Below are 15555 nucleotides of genomic sequence, written 5' to 3'. Positions count from 1 at the left end.
TCTTTCTTTTTCAACATCAATTCATCGTTTTCCATTCAACACGTCATCATTTCGTATTCCAATCCGTCTTGAACCTGATAAACAAACTCAAAACTCACATTTACACTTATTTTTGCTTGCATTAGAGCATTCATGTATTCAAAATACGTTCAATTTGCAAACTATTCTGAAACGTATCCTTTTTGTGATAGATTTTCCTATTAAAACGCTTCTCAAACAGTCGTCTTTTCCTCAGAAATTCGGCGATGGAAGAGAAAAAGAGAAACCTCGGCCATGCCACTGGCCGAGTGTGCAGAGAAAGTGACCTGCCGGTGCGCGCGCACACACACAGACAAACACAGCACTCACGACGAGAGAGGTGCGCTCAACACACTTGGTTTCTCTGCGTCCCCTACCGATCAATATTGTCCTGTTGCCGTTGGTCGCGCGCGCGGCGGGGACAGCAACCATCATTTCACCCCGTTTCTCTCTCTTCGACAGCACGAGAATTAAGCCTTTGAACGCGAAATGCAACCAACACTCTCTCTTTGCGCTTCTTTTGTAGATTCAAAAATAATTTGTCTTCTTAGCCTTGTTCCGTTCGTTTCATCACTTTTTTCTTCATAATTTTCTAATTCTCGCCTTTTTTCAGTGATGCAAAAAAACCAGCAAAGAGTCTACAAGCGGAGTTATCCAAATTTGGATTCCCTTTTTGGACATCCGTTCTCCAATGTCATCGGAGAGCCGATCACACCAATGAAGGTGAGTTTTTTAATGATAAAAACGACAAAATGCAGATTCAAAGGGTCGTGCCATAAATTTGACAGTTCTGACTCTAAAAACAAGATGAAAAACGGTATTTTTCTAGATGGCGACAATCTACGTCATGCGGATCTGCTTCCAGATTCATTTTGGGTTTCATCACGAGCCGACCGAATATCCGATGACGTTGAATGAAAAGCGGTGGTACGTTTTTTGTTAACCGAAATAAATATCAAGTAAATACGAATATTTTTCAGCACGTTCTACTTGCTCGCTGGACTCTTCTTCTCACAAGAGGATCTCACTTATGACGAGTTCCGTTGTGCGGTTCTCAATGTGTTCCTCGACGACGAGCGCGAGTTTGTCGCCAGCATCTACACAGCGTGAGTAGCTTTAGCTATACTTGCTGAATCCCGTGTTTGACCGGCCAGACCCTGCTCTCTGACAGGGTGCCAAAAAAATACCAAATTTTACTGTCGTTTTTCAGGCGAAATTTTGTTAAAGTCATCATTTTGATGTTTTGGCGCCTTACAAATTTTAGCCCAGGTTTCTTCTCGAAGCTCAAAGCGAAGAAATTTCAAAAAAATTACCACAAAACCTCAATTGTCTCTCAAAAATGACTTTTTTGAAATTTTTCCTCGAACATTCGGGTCGGTCGGCCCGTAGAAATTCTAAGAAATGAGTAAAATTCTTCCAACGACACCGGCCGGCCGGCGACATGTATGACTTTAGCACTTCATTTATAAAAAAAAAGGACCAGGCTGTCAGGAAAATGAAAACGCATTTTTCAGTTCGTTTTGACCATTTTCAGGAGTCTGAAGCTTGGTTTTCAAGCGTCGAAGCAGTTTGAAAACTTTTGAAAGTGTAAAACAAGCCTAGGCTGAAAATTTTGCATTCACATAATTTTTTGGAATTTCCCAGTTTTTCAGCTCTTTGGCGAGTCCTAGAAAAAACCTTTTTTTCATATTTTCAGTACAAAACCGAGTCAAAAAGAGCGTCTTTCAGAAAACAGCTGAAAAACTGAGAATAAAAAAATTTAGTAAATGCAAAATTTTCAATCTAGGTCTCTTTTGCATTTTTCAAGATTTCCAAAAGAATCAGAAATTTGACAACCGAGCTACAGACTCCTGAAAACGATCAAAACCAAAATTCAACCAAAAACCACGTTTTATCTTGTCGCCCGAAATAAAGTTATAGAATTACTAACTTTAACAAAGAAATGCAATAATCATCACATTTCAACATTTCAGCATGGAGAGTATTGCTGCTGGTGAAACCGACATCAACTTGTGGGTGGAGGACGAGTTCTACACCAACAAGTATGCCAGACCACCACACTTCGACAGAGACGATGGACGCTATGAGTGGCTTCTGGAGCAATGCAAAGATGATCTCCACTTTTCCTCGCCACACTCTCACATGTACCGTTGGCTCAAGAGGGTATGTTTCTGAATATGCATAAGTTATGATTTCAAAACCAAATTTCGAATTTCTTTCAGATTCTCGGCCAATTCGCAAAAACGTCCACTATCGACAAATGGAATCTCAACAAAGCCATGAAACGGTGGATCTTGAGAGGTGATGTCAACGACTTCTCCTACAAGAGTCCACTCTACTCCCCCGTTTCATACATGCTCAACTGCTCATTGAGATCTCGATGGTTCGTCAACGACATGATTTACAAAATGACTAAGAACCCAATAATGACGTACGATTCTGAAATTATTTACCTCATTCACGCCACTGTTCAATATCTTCACCCGGATGTCTTTGAAGCTTATATCATGGAAGCAATTAGTCAGATACAAGATAGGGATGCCCACACCGCCATTATCTGCCTCAAGAAGTTTTTCGATTTGTCCATGTTTGAGTAAGTATTACTTTGTCTCACTTCTTAGTATATACAGTGCCGGTTAATCAGAGATGCACGTGTTTTTCAGTCGATTTGCCGCGTTTTTGACAATTTTCAAGGGTCTGGAGCTCGCCTGTCATGTTTTTGGTTACTTTGAAAATTTGGCAAAACCAGATCGCAATCTTTGAATTAACAGAATTTTTTAAAATTCCCTAATTTTTCAGCTGTTTGCCGATTTTTTGAAAGACACTGTTTTTACGTTTTCTGTGCAAAAATGGGCAAAAATTAGTGTCTTTCAGAAATCGGCAAATAGCTGAAAAATTAGGAATTTTCAAAAAATTATGTGAATGCAAAATTTCTACTCTTGGTTTGTTTAACACCCTCTGAAATTTTCTAAATGATCGGAAACTTGACAGCCGAGCTTCACAGTCTTGAAAATAGTCATATTAGTCTAAAATCAACTCGAAAACACGTTTTCATCATACTTGTAAAATTCCGGGCCGGGCCGGGCCTGAGGAAATTTTCAAGACCCGGGCCCGACCCGGAAGGCCCGGTCGAAAAACTCGAAAAAAAACTGTTTGGTCGAAAAAAATCACATAAGGGTCCCCCCCCCCTTATGTGTTTTTTGAAAATTTTGAAACTAGTGAAATGACGGGCCCGGCCCGTTACAAGTATGGTTTTCATATCTCATTAACGGGTACTGCACATTTCAATGATTTCAGATTGAACGAAGACATCGCCCACTTCTCGAGAACCCATCGCATGGGAGTGCCAACTCACACACCTATGATGTATGCCCCGATCATTCAGGCTAGAGTCCACAGATGGTTCGGAGACCTGTAAGTTTCATCATCTGGATTGGATTGTCCAACTAGGTTACTGATTTTTCAGCCGAACTGCTCGTATTCTGCTCACCGAGAGTCTCCAACAAGCTCAGATCAGATGTGATGAGATTGCTCATCAAATGGCAAACGTTGAACTGCACACGGTAGATTATATCGGTGGTGGATGTCTCCTTGAAGACAAGACCGTCCGTAAGTTCAGAAATTTGAGTTGTGGCAGAGGCTCTTAAAATGAAGGCTTCAGCCTAAGATCCTGTTGAGGTTTCGCGTGCCCAGCCATAGTTTTTTTTTTAAATCAGTTTTAGGACCATCTGAATTAGACACGATAGAACTTGACGATTACTATTCACAATATGGTAAAATTTGGGAAAAATGTACTATGAACGAGGTTAGAGACAAACCGAGCCAAAAAAACAGAAGGGCCAGTTCCTGAGACTTTTTTGGTTTGTAACTTTGTTCAAAGACAATATACAGTTCTTCAAATAGTATCATTTTGTAGTAATTAACAAGTTCTATAATTACCTAGTTAAGCTGATTCAAAAATATCAATTTCATAAAACTACGACAGGGACCGCGATGGCGCGATTTTCATATATCCACGTAGAATTTTTACGTTTTTTCCCACCTAAATACAATTTTTCAGGAAACATCGAGGAAGTCAATGATCGCCGAATCGTGAGAAAAGCGCTGAAACACATCAATGAGTGAGTTTTTCCCTTTTTCACTTCTTTACAGTAATCTCTTATTTTCCAGTCTCCCTGGCCACCACCGCGCTGGACCATGCTGCATCAGCTCCGAGGATGACTTTGAATTGATTCACGAAATGGATTCTTACGGAAAAATGATCATGGTGCTGAAGCAAATTTCCGAAGGAACCTTTAAAATGTGAGTTGGGACTTAACCCTGGCTCACACCGGCCTGGCCTGGAATTCAGCAAGTTTGCTTCAAACAAACTTCAATTTTAGGAAATACCATCGCATCGCTGAAATCGGTATCACGTGTCCTTTGGAGACTGATCCACAGGAGAGAGGTGACAAAGTGAATGGATACGGATATGCCATCATGACCAGCAACATGTAAGTTTGAAATGCACAACTGCCAAAAATTATTCTTAATATAAAATGACTAAATTCGATATTCCATACTTAAGCGGGCCTTTGCCGGGTCTTGGCGGGTCATGTTATAGATGCGTACTACGAAATGTGTCGCTCCGGTCCGGCCAAGCCTTTTTTATTTTTTCTTAGCCCGGAAGGCCCGGTAGCAAAAATTTTGTCATTTTGAGCCACATTTTGAGCTCTCAATACAATTTCCTCCATTTTTTTTGTTTTTTTTGGATTGTTTGTTTGTTTGATCAAAAAATATTTTTAAAAACTCGAAAAAAATTTTTAATCGAAAAAAAATCACATAAGGGTCCCCCTTATGTGTTTTTTGAAATTTTCAAAACTTGTGGGAACACAGGCCCGGCCCGTTACAAGTATGACTTTTTCAAATAATATCATTTTGTAGTACTAGTCAAGTTCTATCATATCTATGTTAGAAACCATGGCGCCGCCTGCAAAGGCCTGGCTTACAAGTTTGCATTATTCTAGGTGAATTTTCAAGACTGTAGCGTAGCGAAGAAAAAAAAAATCCATTTTCAATTTTCAGGATCCGCAACGGAATGTACGAGCACGCCGAAACTACTGCACAGGAACAAATTGTCCAAAATCAAATGAGAGATACAACAGAGTTTCATCGTACGGAAGCATTCGTGAGTTTAGACCACTTTCTGATATCTTTTCAAACTTGAATATTTTTAGTGTGTGACTAATGTCAACATGGCTTACGCTCTCGCAGCAAAAGGCGAATATGATGATTGTTATGAACTCCTCAATGAAATGAACGAGCTCTATCCAGAAGAAATTCTGTGGAGGGGCAACGACCATATTCATCTAGCCGCGGCAATCATCATGTTCGAACGCGAGTTCTTGGGTGGATACTTCATTGAATCTCAAATCGCCATCGATAATCTTGCCGTTTTCTCAGTGAATGAGACCAAATTCCGGTGAGATTTACATTTGAAATGCTTCAATAATCAATATCTCTTATTTTCCAGACAATCCATTCTATGGGCAGCTATGGGAAGGACCCGCGAAGCAATCAAACTGCTTCAGGAAATGGAAACCACTGACATCTACATAAAAATCCGGATTCAAATGCAGCTCGGCTCCTTCCACACCTACGAGCAGAGTTACATCGAGGCCCGAAAGCATTTCGAGGAAGCAGTCAAATTGGTAGCAGGAACCACTTTCCGCACTATGCGTGCGATGATCAATCGCAGAATCTCGACTATGTTGGTGAGTATATTTAATTTTTTTTGCCAATGCTAGAAAAATATAACTGTGTTGCGTTGCATAATTGTCAAATTCCGAATGGGTCGAAAAAATTCTTTCCGACCCGTTCCACCCCGGTCGACCAGAGCAGCTGATTTTTTTTCGAAAATTTCAAGAACACGTATTAAATTCCACCTCAAAAAAGTTCCTGCGGTGATCCGCCCTCCCAATAACATCAACGCTTTGAAAATTTTTGAAAATTTCATTAAAACTGTGAAGGATTCCGAAAAACTTTAGAATTTCGAAATTTTGTAATCTGACTCATTCCGATAGGACTGGGCCAGGTTAGCAATTTTTCAATTGGACCCGGCCCGGCCCGTGACAAATTTGTTCAATTGGAATGAAATATAGTTCGGCCTTGACATATATTTAGAAAATATAGTTCGGCGTCAAGTTTCCGACGGTTTTGAAAATCATGGAGGGTGTAAAACAGACATAGATTGAAAACTTTGCACTTGGAGATTTTTTTGGATATTCCCAGTTTTTCAGCTGTTTGCCGTTTTATGAGAAACTCTTCTTTTTTCACGTTTCAAGTACGAGAACGGGCCAAAAAGAGGTGTATCCTAGAAATTGGCCAATAGTTGAAAAACTGTCAATTTTCAAAAAGTTTTGTGAATACAAAGTTTTCAATTTAGGTCTGTTTTGCACTCGGAAACTTGACAGCCGAGCTCCAGACTTAAAAACAGGCAAAATGGTTGAAAAGCAACAAAAAAATATGATTTTGAATATCCTTATGACCTGTACTGTAGATAAATTTCGAAAGTATCGATTTTCCTTTTCCAGATGTGCAAAGGAGAATATGTGGGCGCTCGTCTACATCTTCGTGAGTGCTATGACTGTCTCAAAATCGATGGAACCTACGTCGAGAAGGCCTGCATGTACATGACTCTGGCCAGAATCGATCGTCTCATGGGCAACGATCCACGTCCCTACCTGGGACAAGTCCGTCATCTCGCGCACGACAAGTGGCCGACTATGGAGAAGATGGCTCTTGCTGAACTCGTCGCGGTTCATATGCCTGATGGGCCGGTTCCCGATTCCAACAGACTTGCCTGGGCGTGCGGACAATTTGGCGTCTTGGAGGAGGACTATCCAGGACGATGCGATTGGTTGCTCATGTGAGCTGAATTTCTCACTTCGCTGTTTTATTGTAGCATACTCTATTTTATAGATCAATTATAGATCTATTCCTTTCTACCCACTAACCTGTTTTTAAGTATTATTGTAACCTTATTTACTTCTTAATTATTATCGATCTTGACTCACCACTGGTTTAAAGTGTATTATCACAACGAGTTTTTGCTTTTGACCCCGATTCTGAACTCCAGTAAATTGGTTTAATGATATTAATTATATCGAATACATTCATCGTTATGAAAAGAAAGTGTTAAAAAAATTCTCCGAATGAGTTGATCACCAACCAATTCGATATAAAAAATGAAATTTAATAGCAGGTCCTGCTGAATCTCGTTTGATGCAAAACCTTTGATTCAGTATCGTCGAATCGATTGTTTTTTCCAGCTATCAAATATAATAAGCAGAAGTACAAGTAGAAGAACAGCTAGCATAGGAAAAGTTTCAGCAATCCAATTGAGAAACTTCTTGTCCATCCTACAAATATCGATTATTTTTAAATTGTTATCAGTAGAATTTGAACTGATTGAAGTATTGTCAAATTAGAAAAACTGGCACTTCAAAAGTTGGGAGCTATTTGAATAAAGAAGGACTAAGTGTGAGTTCTTAAAAATGAAAAATTACAAATCTGAGGAAGAAAATTGTCTTTATGACGAAATTTTCTTGCTTAGCTGTGACGACCGTCGGTAAAATTTCTCACTCTAAAAAGTTTATTCTAAAAAAAGATGGGAACACTTGGCGAAAACGGTTGATTTGCTCGAAAAAATAAAAAAAAATCAAGAACTGAAATGCGAGACGGTTTAGTGGGTTATATTTCAACCTTTGGCAGTTGATAATAAACTGTCATAACGGCGCCTAGTTTATTCGAAACGATAAGAATAGGCAAAGTGCAAAACATCTGTAAAAAGTTGTTATCGAACTTGCTTCGTAGTAAAAGTAGTTTGTGGACTCTGCTACCAGTTGAGCAAAGATGTTCCTATAATTTTTGTCTTACCATTTTGGAAAACGTACAATTATACGAAATTTAAGCTAGCAAAATCGTAAACTTTGTAAAATTCGAACAGTCAGTGTTAAAAACCCCGATAATCTGAAATTTTTGTTAAGAAACAACTATCTGAATTGAGAAAGAAGCATTCAAAACTTGGGGCGAAATATTTGAAAATCAAAGAAAACTCATATTTTGAAACATAGCTGTGTGACAACGATATGCTCAAAAATAAGATGAAGAACAGAAAAATGAACCTGCAAACTGACCATTCTGAACAAACTTACTGGAAAAAAAACAATCATCCAATTTCTATGAAGTTCACGGGTCAAATTTTACGAAGTCCGGAATCTCCTCCCCACTCAATTGATTGGTATGTTTCGATAATTCAACAAATACAAGTACATAACATTTATTAATTTTCGCAAGTTATGTAAATAGCAATTAAAAGCTAGCTCCTCTCCTTCGTTGATATCGTCAGTTCCTTTCCTTCGTTGATATCGTCTGCTCATCTCCTTGTTTTTTTCCGTTCCATTTTTTTTTCATATTTGGATCGCATGAATGGTTCACATACTTCGCCTGGTTTTCAGAAGTGGTCGCTGATATCGTCGGCTCCTCTCCTTCGTTGATTACGACGCTAGTTGCAAAACATCGATAAATTCTATTTGTTGGGGGTGAGACAACCATCCGAGATGTTCCTCTCGTTCGCTGATATCGTCGGCTCATCTCCTCCGTTGATATCGTCAGCTCTTCTCCTTGTTTTTTTGCCGTTCCATTTTTTTTTCATATTTGGATCGCATGAATGGTTCACATACTTCGCCTGGTTTTCAGAAGTGGTCGCTGATATCGTCGGCTTCTCTCCTTCGTTGATTACGACGCTAGTTGCAAAACATCGATAAATTCTATTTGTTGGGGGTGAGACAACCATCCGAGATGTTCCTCTCGTTCGCTGATATCGTCGGCTCATCTCCTTCGTTGATATTGTCAGCTCCTCTCCTTGTTTTTTTGCCGTTCCATTTTTTTTTCATATTTGGATCGCATGAATGGTTCACATACTTCGCCTGGTTTTCAGAAGTGGTCGCTGATATCGTCGGCTCCTCTCCTTCGTTGATTACGACGCTAGTTGCAAAACATCGATAAATTCTATTTGTTGGGGGTGAGACAACCATCCGAGATGTTCCTCTCGTTCGCTGATATCGTCGGCTCATCTCCTCCGTTGATATCGTCAGCTCTTCTCCTTGTTTTTTTGCCGTTCCATTTTTTTTTCATATTTGGATCGCATGAATGGTTCACATACTTCGCCTGGTTTTCAGAAGTGGTCGCTGATATCGTCGGCTCATCTCCTTCGTTGATATTGTCAGCTCCTCTCCTTGTTTATTTTGCCGTTCCATTTTTTTCAGATTTGGATCGCATGAATGGTTCACATACTTCGCCTGGTTTTCAGAAGTGGTCGCTGATATCGTCAGCTCTTCTCCTTGTTTTTTTGCCGTTCCATTTTTTTTCATATTTGGATCGCATGAATGATTCACATACTTCGCCTGGTTTTCAGAAGTGGTCGCTGATATCGTCAGCCTTCTCCTTGTTTTTTTGCCGTTCCATGCAGCTTCCATTTTTTTCATATTTGGATCGCATGAATGGTTCACATACTTGATTTGTTAGGAACGATAAGAATGGGCAAAGTGCAAAACATCTGTGAAAAGTTGTTATCGAATTTGTAGTAGGGATAATTTTCGAAATCCGATATCAGTTGAACAGAGATGTTCGTGAAAATTTTTATTGTTCGAGTTTCAGAAAACGTACAATTATACGAAATTTAAGCTAGAACAACCGTAAATTTTGTAAAATTTGAACAGCTAATGTTAAAAACCCCGAGAATTTAAAATTTTAAAAAATCTTCAACAAGTTTCTGAAAAATTCCAAATTAAGAAAAAACATTCAAAACTTGGAGTGAGTTATTTCAGAAACAATTAACACTCATATTTACAAACATAGCGATGTGAATACGATCTACTCAAAAAAAAAGATGAAGAACGAGAAAATGAATCTGCACACTGCCCATTCTGAACAAACTTACTGAGAAAACCGCTCCTCAATTAATTGGTTTTTTAATTCAATGAGAGCAAGTTTAAGGCAACATAAGATTTATTCGTTTTCGCAAGTTATGAAAATAATTAAAAGTTAGATCCTCTCCTTCGTTGATATCGTCGGCGCCTCTCCTTGTTTTTTGCCATTCCATTTTTTTTTCAGATTTGGATCGCATGAATGGTTCACATACTTCGCCTGGTTTTCAGAAATGGTCGCATCGATTGGAAACAAGAACAGGTAGTCAGTGAAAAAAAGCAGAATTCAGCATTACTGCCAAATTGAGAGTAAGACAGAATAGTCAGAAAAATAGAGAATAGCATCCTATCAGACGGTTGCTTGTAGAAAGATTCTCAAAAGACAGTGAGAACAAACCAAATCGTTGCTCTCAAGTCATTATAGAGAATGAATGTTTTTTGAGAGAAACAATCCCATATATATATAGTCCCCCTAGGCCCCGCCCCTTCTAGAAAATAATGATAATGACAAAATAAAATTTCAGAATTGATGACATTGATTCCAGTAACTATTAATTGTCAGCATTTATGCAGAGATATCTGAAGACAGTGGGGAATTTAACCTATAAGATATTTTCAGAATAATGACATTTTCGACCATGCAAGTGAAAATAGGAAAAATAGAAAGATTATTCAAAAATCAAACGTTTCGTGTTTTTTTTTCAACAGTTTTGAGTTAAATGTAAGGCGATTCTCGCGGGCGGCGCTCTTGTTGATTTGCAAGGCCATAGCAAATAAGAAGAACTCACTTTCAATAAATGAACTTATGAATTAAAAATCGGATAAAATATGTAAACCATTCCTGCGATCCAAACCCATTAGCTGGACAATGGAAGCTACATGGAATGCCTAAAAATGTGAATTTAATTACAGTTTATTGGGAACGATAAGAATGGGCAAAGTGCAAAACATCTGTGAAAAGTTGTTATCGAATTTGTAGTAGGGATAATTTTCGAAATCCGATATCAGTTGAACAGAGATGTTCGTGAAAATTTTTATTGTTCGAGTTTCAGAAAACGTACAATTATACGAAATTTAAGCTAAAAAAACCGTAAATTTTGTAAAATTCGAACAGCTAATGTTAAAATCCCCGAGAATTTAAAATTTTAAAAAATATTCAACAAGTTTCTGAAAAATTCCAAATTAAGAAATAAACATTCAAACCTTTACTCGAATATGGAACGTTAGTCACTTCTCCAATCCTAAAGGATCATATTATAAAATTGGAATCGGTGCAAAAGTCATTTGTTTTCAGAATTTTCAAAAAATTCAGGATGGCATACACTTCATACTTTGAAGCACTGGAAGAATGTCAGCTAAGTTCCTTGGAGTATCGCAGGCTCTATAATGATTTGGTCTACACGTATAAAATTATTGTTTCCAAAGAAATTATCATGGAGGTTCCAATTTTCGAAATATTTAATCATGCTGGATCATTGCGACGTCACAAATACTATCTCAAATCACTCATCAAGAACTCATCAAGAATATCTTCTCAATTTCTTTCTAATAGAGTAATCAGATGTTGGAACTCTTTACCCGCCGAAGTGTTTCCGGTGTAGCCCTCGTCAGCGGCTTTCGAAAATCCATTATTATCCTGTGATCTTAACCATTTTCTTGTCTTAAATTCAACTAATTACTAACTCGGTTTATCCTTCATCTCCCAATTACTACAAATGTATGTCCCTGTTATATCTCCTAGTTTCATAGACATTTCACGTGTTAGTGGTTTTCTCCCCTTCGTTGAAATAAATAAATAAATAAATAAATAAACTTGGAGTGAGTTATTTCAGAAACAATTAACACTCATATTTACAAACATAGCGATGTGAATACGATCTACTCAAAAAAAAAGATGAAGAACGAGAAAATGAATCTGCACACTGCCCATTCTGAACAAACTTACTGAGAAAACCGCTCCTCAATCAATTGGTTTTTTTAATTCAATGAGAGCAAGTTTAAGGCGACATAAGATTTATTCGTTTTCGCAAATTATAAGAATTATTAAAAGTTAGATCCTCTCCTTCGCTCCAGTAAGATTTTTGGTTCTCAACGTTTTTTCTGTCCAGATTATTTCAAGATTCATCTCAAAGTTACCGTTTATCATCAAAAAATTGAATGCATTTTTACCTTTTTTTTTGCAACAGAACCATGTTAGGTAACGAACCTCTTTTTTATTTTTCTCATGAAATTTGAAATAGATTCTGTCCCGATGCTGACTCTATCATTGCCATCAAAACCGCCCACGTCAGGGCAGACATCCCACAACAAATCGCCAACTCCTAATTTTGGCAGTTCGGCTAAATTAAACAATTCATATGTGTGCTTGATGATTAATTTTTCGAATTTCCTATACCAGACTTGCCAAAACAAACAAAACCTTTGTGAAAAGGGATACTATTCAGATCAAACACCTGATGATCCCACACTTTCGAAACAGTTGTATAAACACAAAATTATTCACTTTAAAAGTTGAGGTAGCCAAAGTGAATTATCAAATCCTTTCACACTTTGCAATCATGCAATATTCAGTCTACTCATCGGTTGTCTTTTTAGCTGTTCTTGTTGCTGGCGCTGAAATGTGCGCAGATGTCAATGCCAAGTAATAAAAATTAAATTTAGTATTTTAAAATAATAAAAAAAATTTTTAGCTGTCCGAGCTGGGTTGCCAATGGATTCTGCACATCAAACTTCTACACCTCCTCCCAGAAAACCCAGTACTGTCCCGCATCTTGCGGTCTTTGTTCTGGAGTCAGCAGCACTGTCGCTTCTTCTACCTCGGCTTCTGGAGTATGTATCGACACTTCTGCCGGTTGTGCTACCTGGGAATCCAATGGATTCTGTTCTTCCACGTTCTACACCACTCAACAAAAGAAACAATTTTGCGCTGTGACTTGCAATTTGTGTGAATCTGACACCGTGACTACACAGGCAACTATTACTACCACTACCGCATAATTTTTTGAAACTGCTCATGTTTTGCCAATGATAGTTTTCTGTTGGTAAACTTACACTCTTATAATGAAAGAATTCAATTTACCTGAATGTGTTACTTTATATGAATGATTAAATTTTGAAATGTTTGTTGATATCGTAGTTATCACGCATCTGCTTGGTAAGATTCCAGTTTTGAAAAAAATGTAAAAGCTTCAATATTTTTGTGAAGGCGGAACAACCCAGAAGATTTTCTCTAAGGGTGAATTCGTAAATTTTTTTTAATACTTAAAAAAAATGAGCAACCCGGAATTTGACGAACATCGTTGATATGGTTTTTAATGTTATCTGTTACGACAAGAGTCGTATAAATAATAATAATTGCATGACCTAGTGACCTAGTTTCTATGTAACCCCCTTCATGCCACGTGGCTCTTTGCCACGTGCACTTCCTGTCTCTTGTCTTGTTTTCAGCTAATCGGGACTTCCCTGGTCACCCTGTCTTCTATCTAAACCTTGTCCCCGTCTTCATATTCCTATAATATTCTCTAATAATTTCCGGCTATAATAAATCTTCTAAATATATAACACTGGCGATCAGTATCTGAAAATGAAAAAAAGTCACTCCAAGAATTCATGCGGCTTCAAAGAGAATTGATGACTCAACAGCAAAACGCATTCATGGAGATCATCACCAAACTGGAAAAGAAGGAGGAAACCAAGGACAACACCGCCGTCGTCAACTCCCTCAATGCTCGAATCACTCCATTCGCCTACAACACAGATGAAGGAGAAACTTTTGACCGATGGTACTCAAGGTATGAAGACATTATTAAGAAAGATGGTGCTGCGCTGGAAGATGAAGAAATGGCCCGCTTCATCGTGTCAAAATTGGAGAGGAAGGAATCCGAGCAATTCCGAAACCACCTGCTGCCAAAATCCCCATCAGAAGTGAAACTCGAGGACACCATCAAGACACTAAAAAAACTCTTCAATGAATCCAAATCCATCACCAGAATGAGGTATGAACTTTTGACGGTTAAATTTGACGGAGTAGACCGGAAGGAATACACTGGAAACATCAAAAGATTGTTCAACGTGGCACAGTGGAAAGAGATGTCGGAAGATCAAGCACAGTGTCTCCTTTGGACCATTGGACTACAATCCAGCCAACACACCGAAACCCGACTTCGTGCTCTTCGTGAAATGGAAGCCAATCCAAAGATCACTCTGACTGAACTGGCCGATCGACTAGACCACGTCATCGCAATGAAAGCCGACGCCGACTTCATTGGAGGAGCCAAATCCAGTGTTAACTTCATCAAGAACAAGAAGCCACATGTCCAGCAACCGTTCAAACCGAAACCGTCCAACCAAAATCCTCAGAAGTCAGATGACAAAAAGAAGCCACCACCAACACCATGCTGTTATTGTGGAGATATGCATTGGAATCGTGATTGTAAGCAGAAGAAGTCGCTCGTCTGCCACCAATGCCATAAAACCGGTCATGTTGCCAAAATGTGTCGTCAGAAGAATTCCCAATCCAACAACGCAGTTTTCATTGCCGAATCATCTGCTGGAGCCAAGAATCGCATCTACACTGAAGTCTTAATTGATGGAACACCGATCCGTATGGTCTTGGACACTGGAGCCGAAGTCACTCTTCTCAACAAATCGGATTGGGTCAAGATGAACAAGCCGACGCTGTCACCGCCAACACTCAACCTCCGTACTGCGACCAAAAAACCAATCGACGTCAAGGGACAGTTCCAGTGCAAATTCGTGCTCAATGGTCAAAATGGTTCGGGATCATGCCACGTCACCGACACTGCATCACTTCTTGGTATGGATTGGATATCTCAGATAAGTCACTTTTTGAACATTTGGTTCGCGGATCCATCAATGCTGTCAAGTCTTCCGAAGCTTCAGAAGTCATGGCTAAGCACCGTATCCAACTCCAGAAGCGTCTCGAGACCGAGTTCCCAGAAGTGTTCAAAGCAGGACTTGGAAGATGCACAAAGACCAAAGCTCAACTCCACTTGAAGCCGGATGCCAAGCCGACATTCCGGAAAGCCAGACCAGTTCCAATCGCAGTTCTTCCAAAAGTGAGTCAAGAGATAAATCGTCTAGTCGAAGAAGGTGTCATCACTCCCACAAACTACTCCGATTTTGCTGCTCCGATCGTTGTCGTGCAGAAGAAGGATGGTTCGATTCGGATGTGCGCCGACTACTCCACTGGCTTGAACGATTTGCTACAGATGCACCAACATCCACTTCCAACGGCCGAAGATGTCTACTCGAAGCTGAACGGTGGCAACTACTTCACTCAAGTCGATCTGGCCGAAGCATATCTGCAAATTGAAATGGAAGAAGAGTCAAAGAAAATGCTGACGATCAACACTCACCTTGGAATGTTCCAGTACAACCGCATGGCATTCGGAGTCAAGACAGCACCAGCGATGTTCCAACAGATTGTCGACACAATGATCACAGGACTGGAAGGAGTCTCTGCATACATGGATGACATCATCATCACCGGAGCAACGATCGACGAGCACAACGACCGCCTCCGCCAGCTCTTCCGAAGAATCGAGGA

The 15555-nt window shown here is 39.3% G+C and overlaps 3 protein-coding genes across 3 annotated transcripts in view; all 3 read left to right on the top strand.

The window, feature by feature from the left end:
- Positions 1-633: 633 nt before the first annotated feature.
- Positions 634-6929, top strand: Cbr-gfi-3 (the record flags this gene model as incomplete). The annotated part of the gene is made up of 14 exons (XM_002645747.2): positions 634-741; positions 848-945; positions 999-1124; positions 1992-2181; positions 2241-2611; positions 3316-3432; positions 3485-3627; positions 4079-4139; positions 4189-4320; positions 4401-4511; positions 5083-5185; positions 5235-5479; positions 5531-5771; positions 6591-6929. 14 exons carry the CDS (start codon positions 634-636, stop codon positions 6927-6929), a joined length of 2385 nt encoding a protein of 794 aa, XP_002645793.2.
- A 5615-nt stretch (positions 6930-12544) lies between these two features.
- Positions 12545-12983, top strand: CBG07494 (the record flags this gene model as incomplete). The annotated part of the gene is made up of 2 exons (XM_002645748.1): positions 12545-12627; positions 12677-12983. 2 exons carry the CDS (start codon positions 12545-12547, stop codon positions 12981-12983), a joined length of 390 nt encoding a protein of 129 aa, XP_002645794.1.
- A 612-nt stretch (positions 12984-13595) lies between these two features.
- Positions 13596-15555, top strand: part of CBG28058 — a gene marked incomplete at both ends in the record, with an annotated part of 4272 nt that continues 2312 nt past the window's right edge. Inside the window, 2 exons of the mRNA XM_045240547.1 lie at positions 13596-14802; positions 14823-14947. Of these exons, the coding sequence (XP_045098645.1) occupies positions 13596-14802; positions 14823-14947 (1332 nt within the window). The remainder of the gene's footprint in view (positions 14803-14822; positions 14948-15555) is intronic.

Source organism: Caenorhabditis briggsae (genome assembly GCF_000004555.2).
Source record: "Caenorhabditis briggsae complete genome, chrX, whole genome shotgun sequence".
Classification (NCBI taxonomy): domain Eukaryota; kingdom Metazoa; phylum Nematoda; class Chromadorea; order Rhabditida; family Rhabditidae; genus Caenorhabditis; species Caenorhabditis briggsae.
This window is presented reverse-complemented; position numbering and strand designations above follow the sequence as displayed.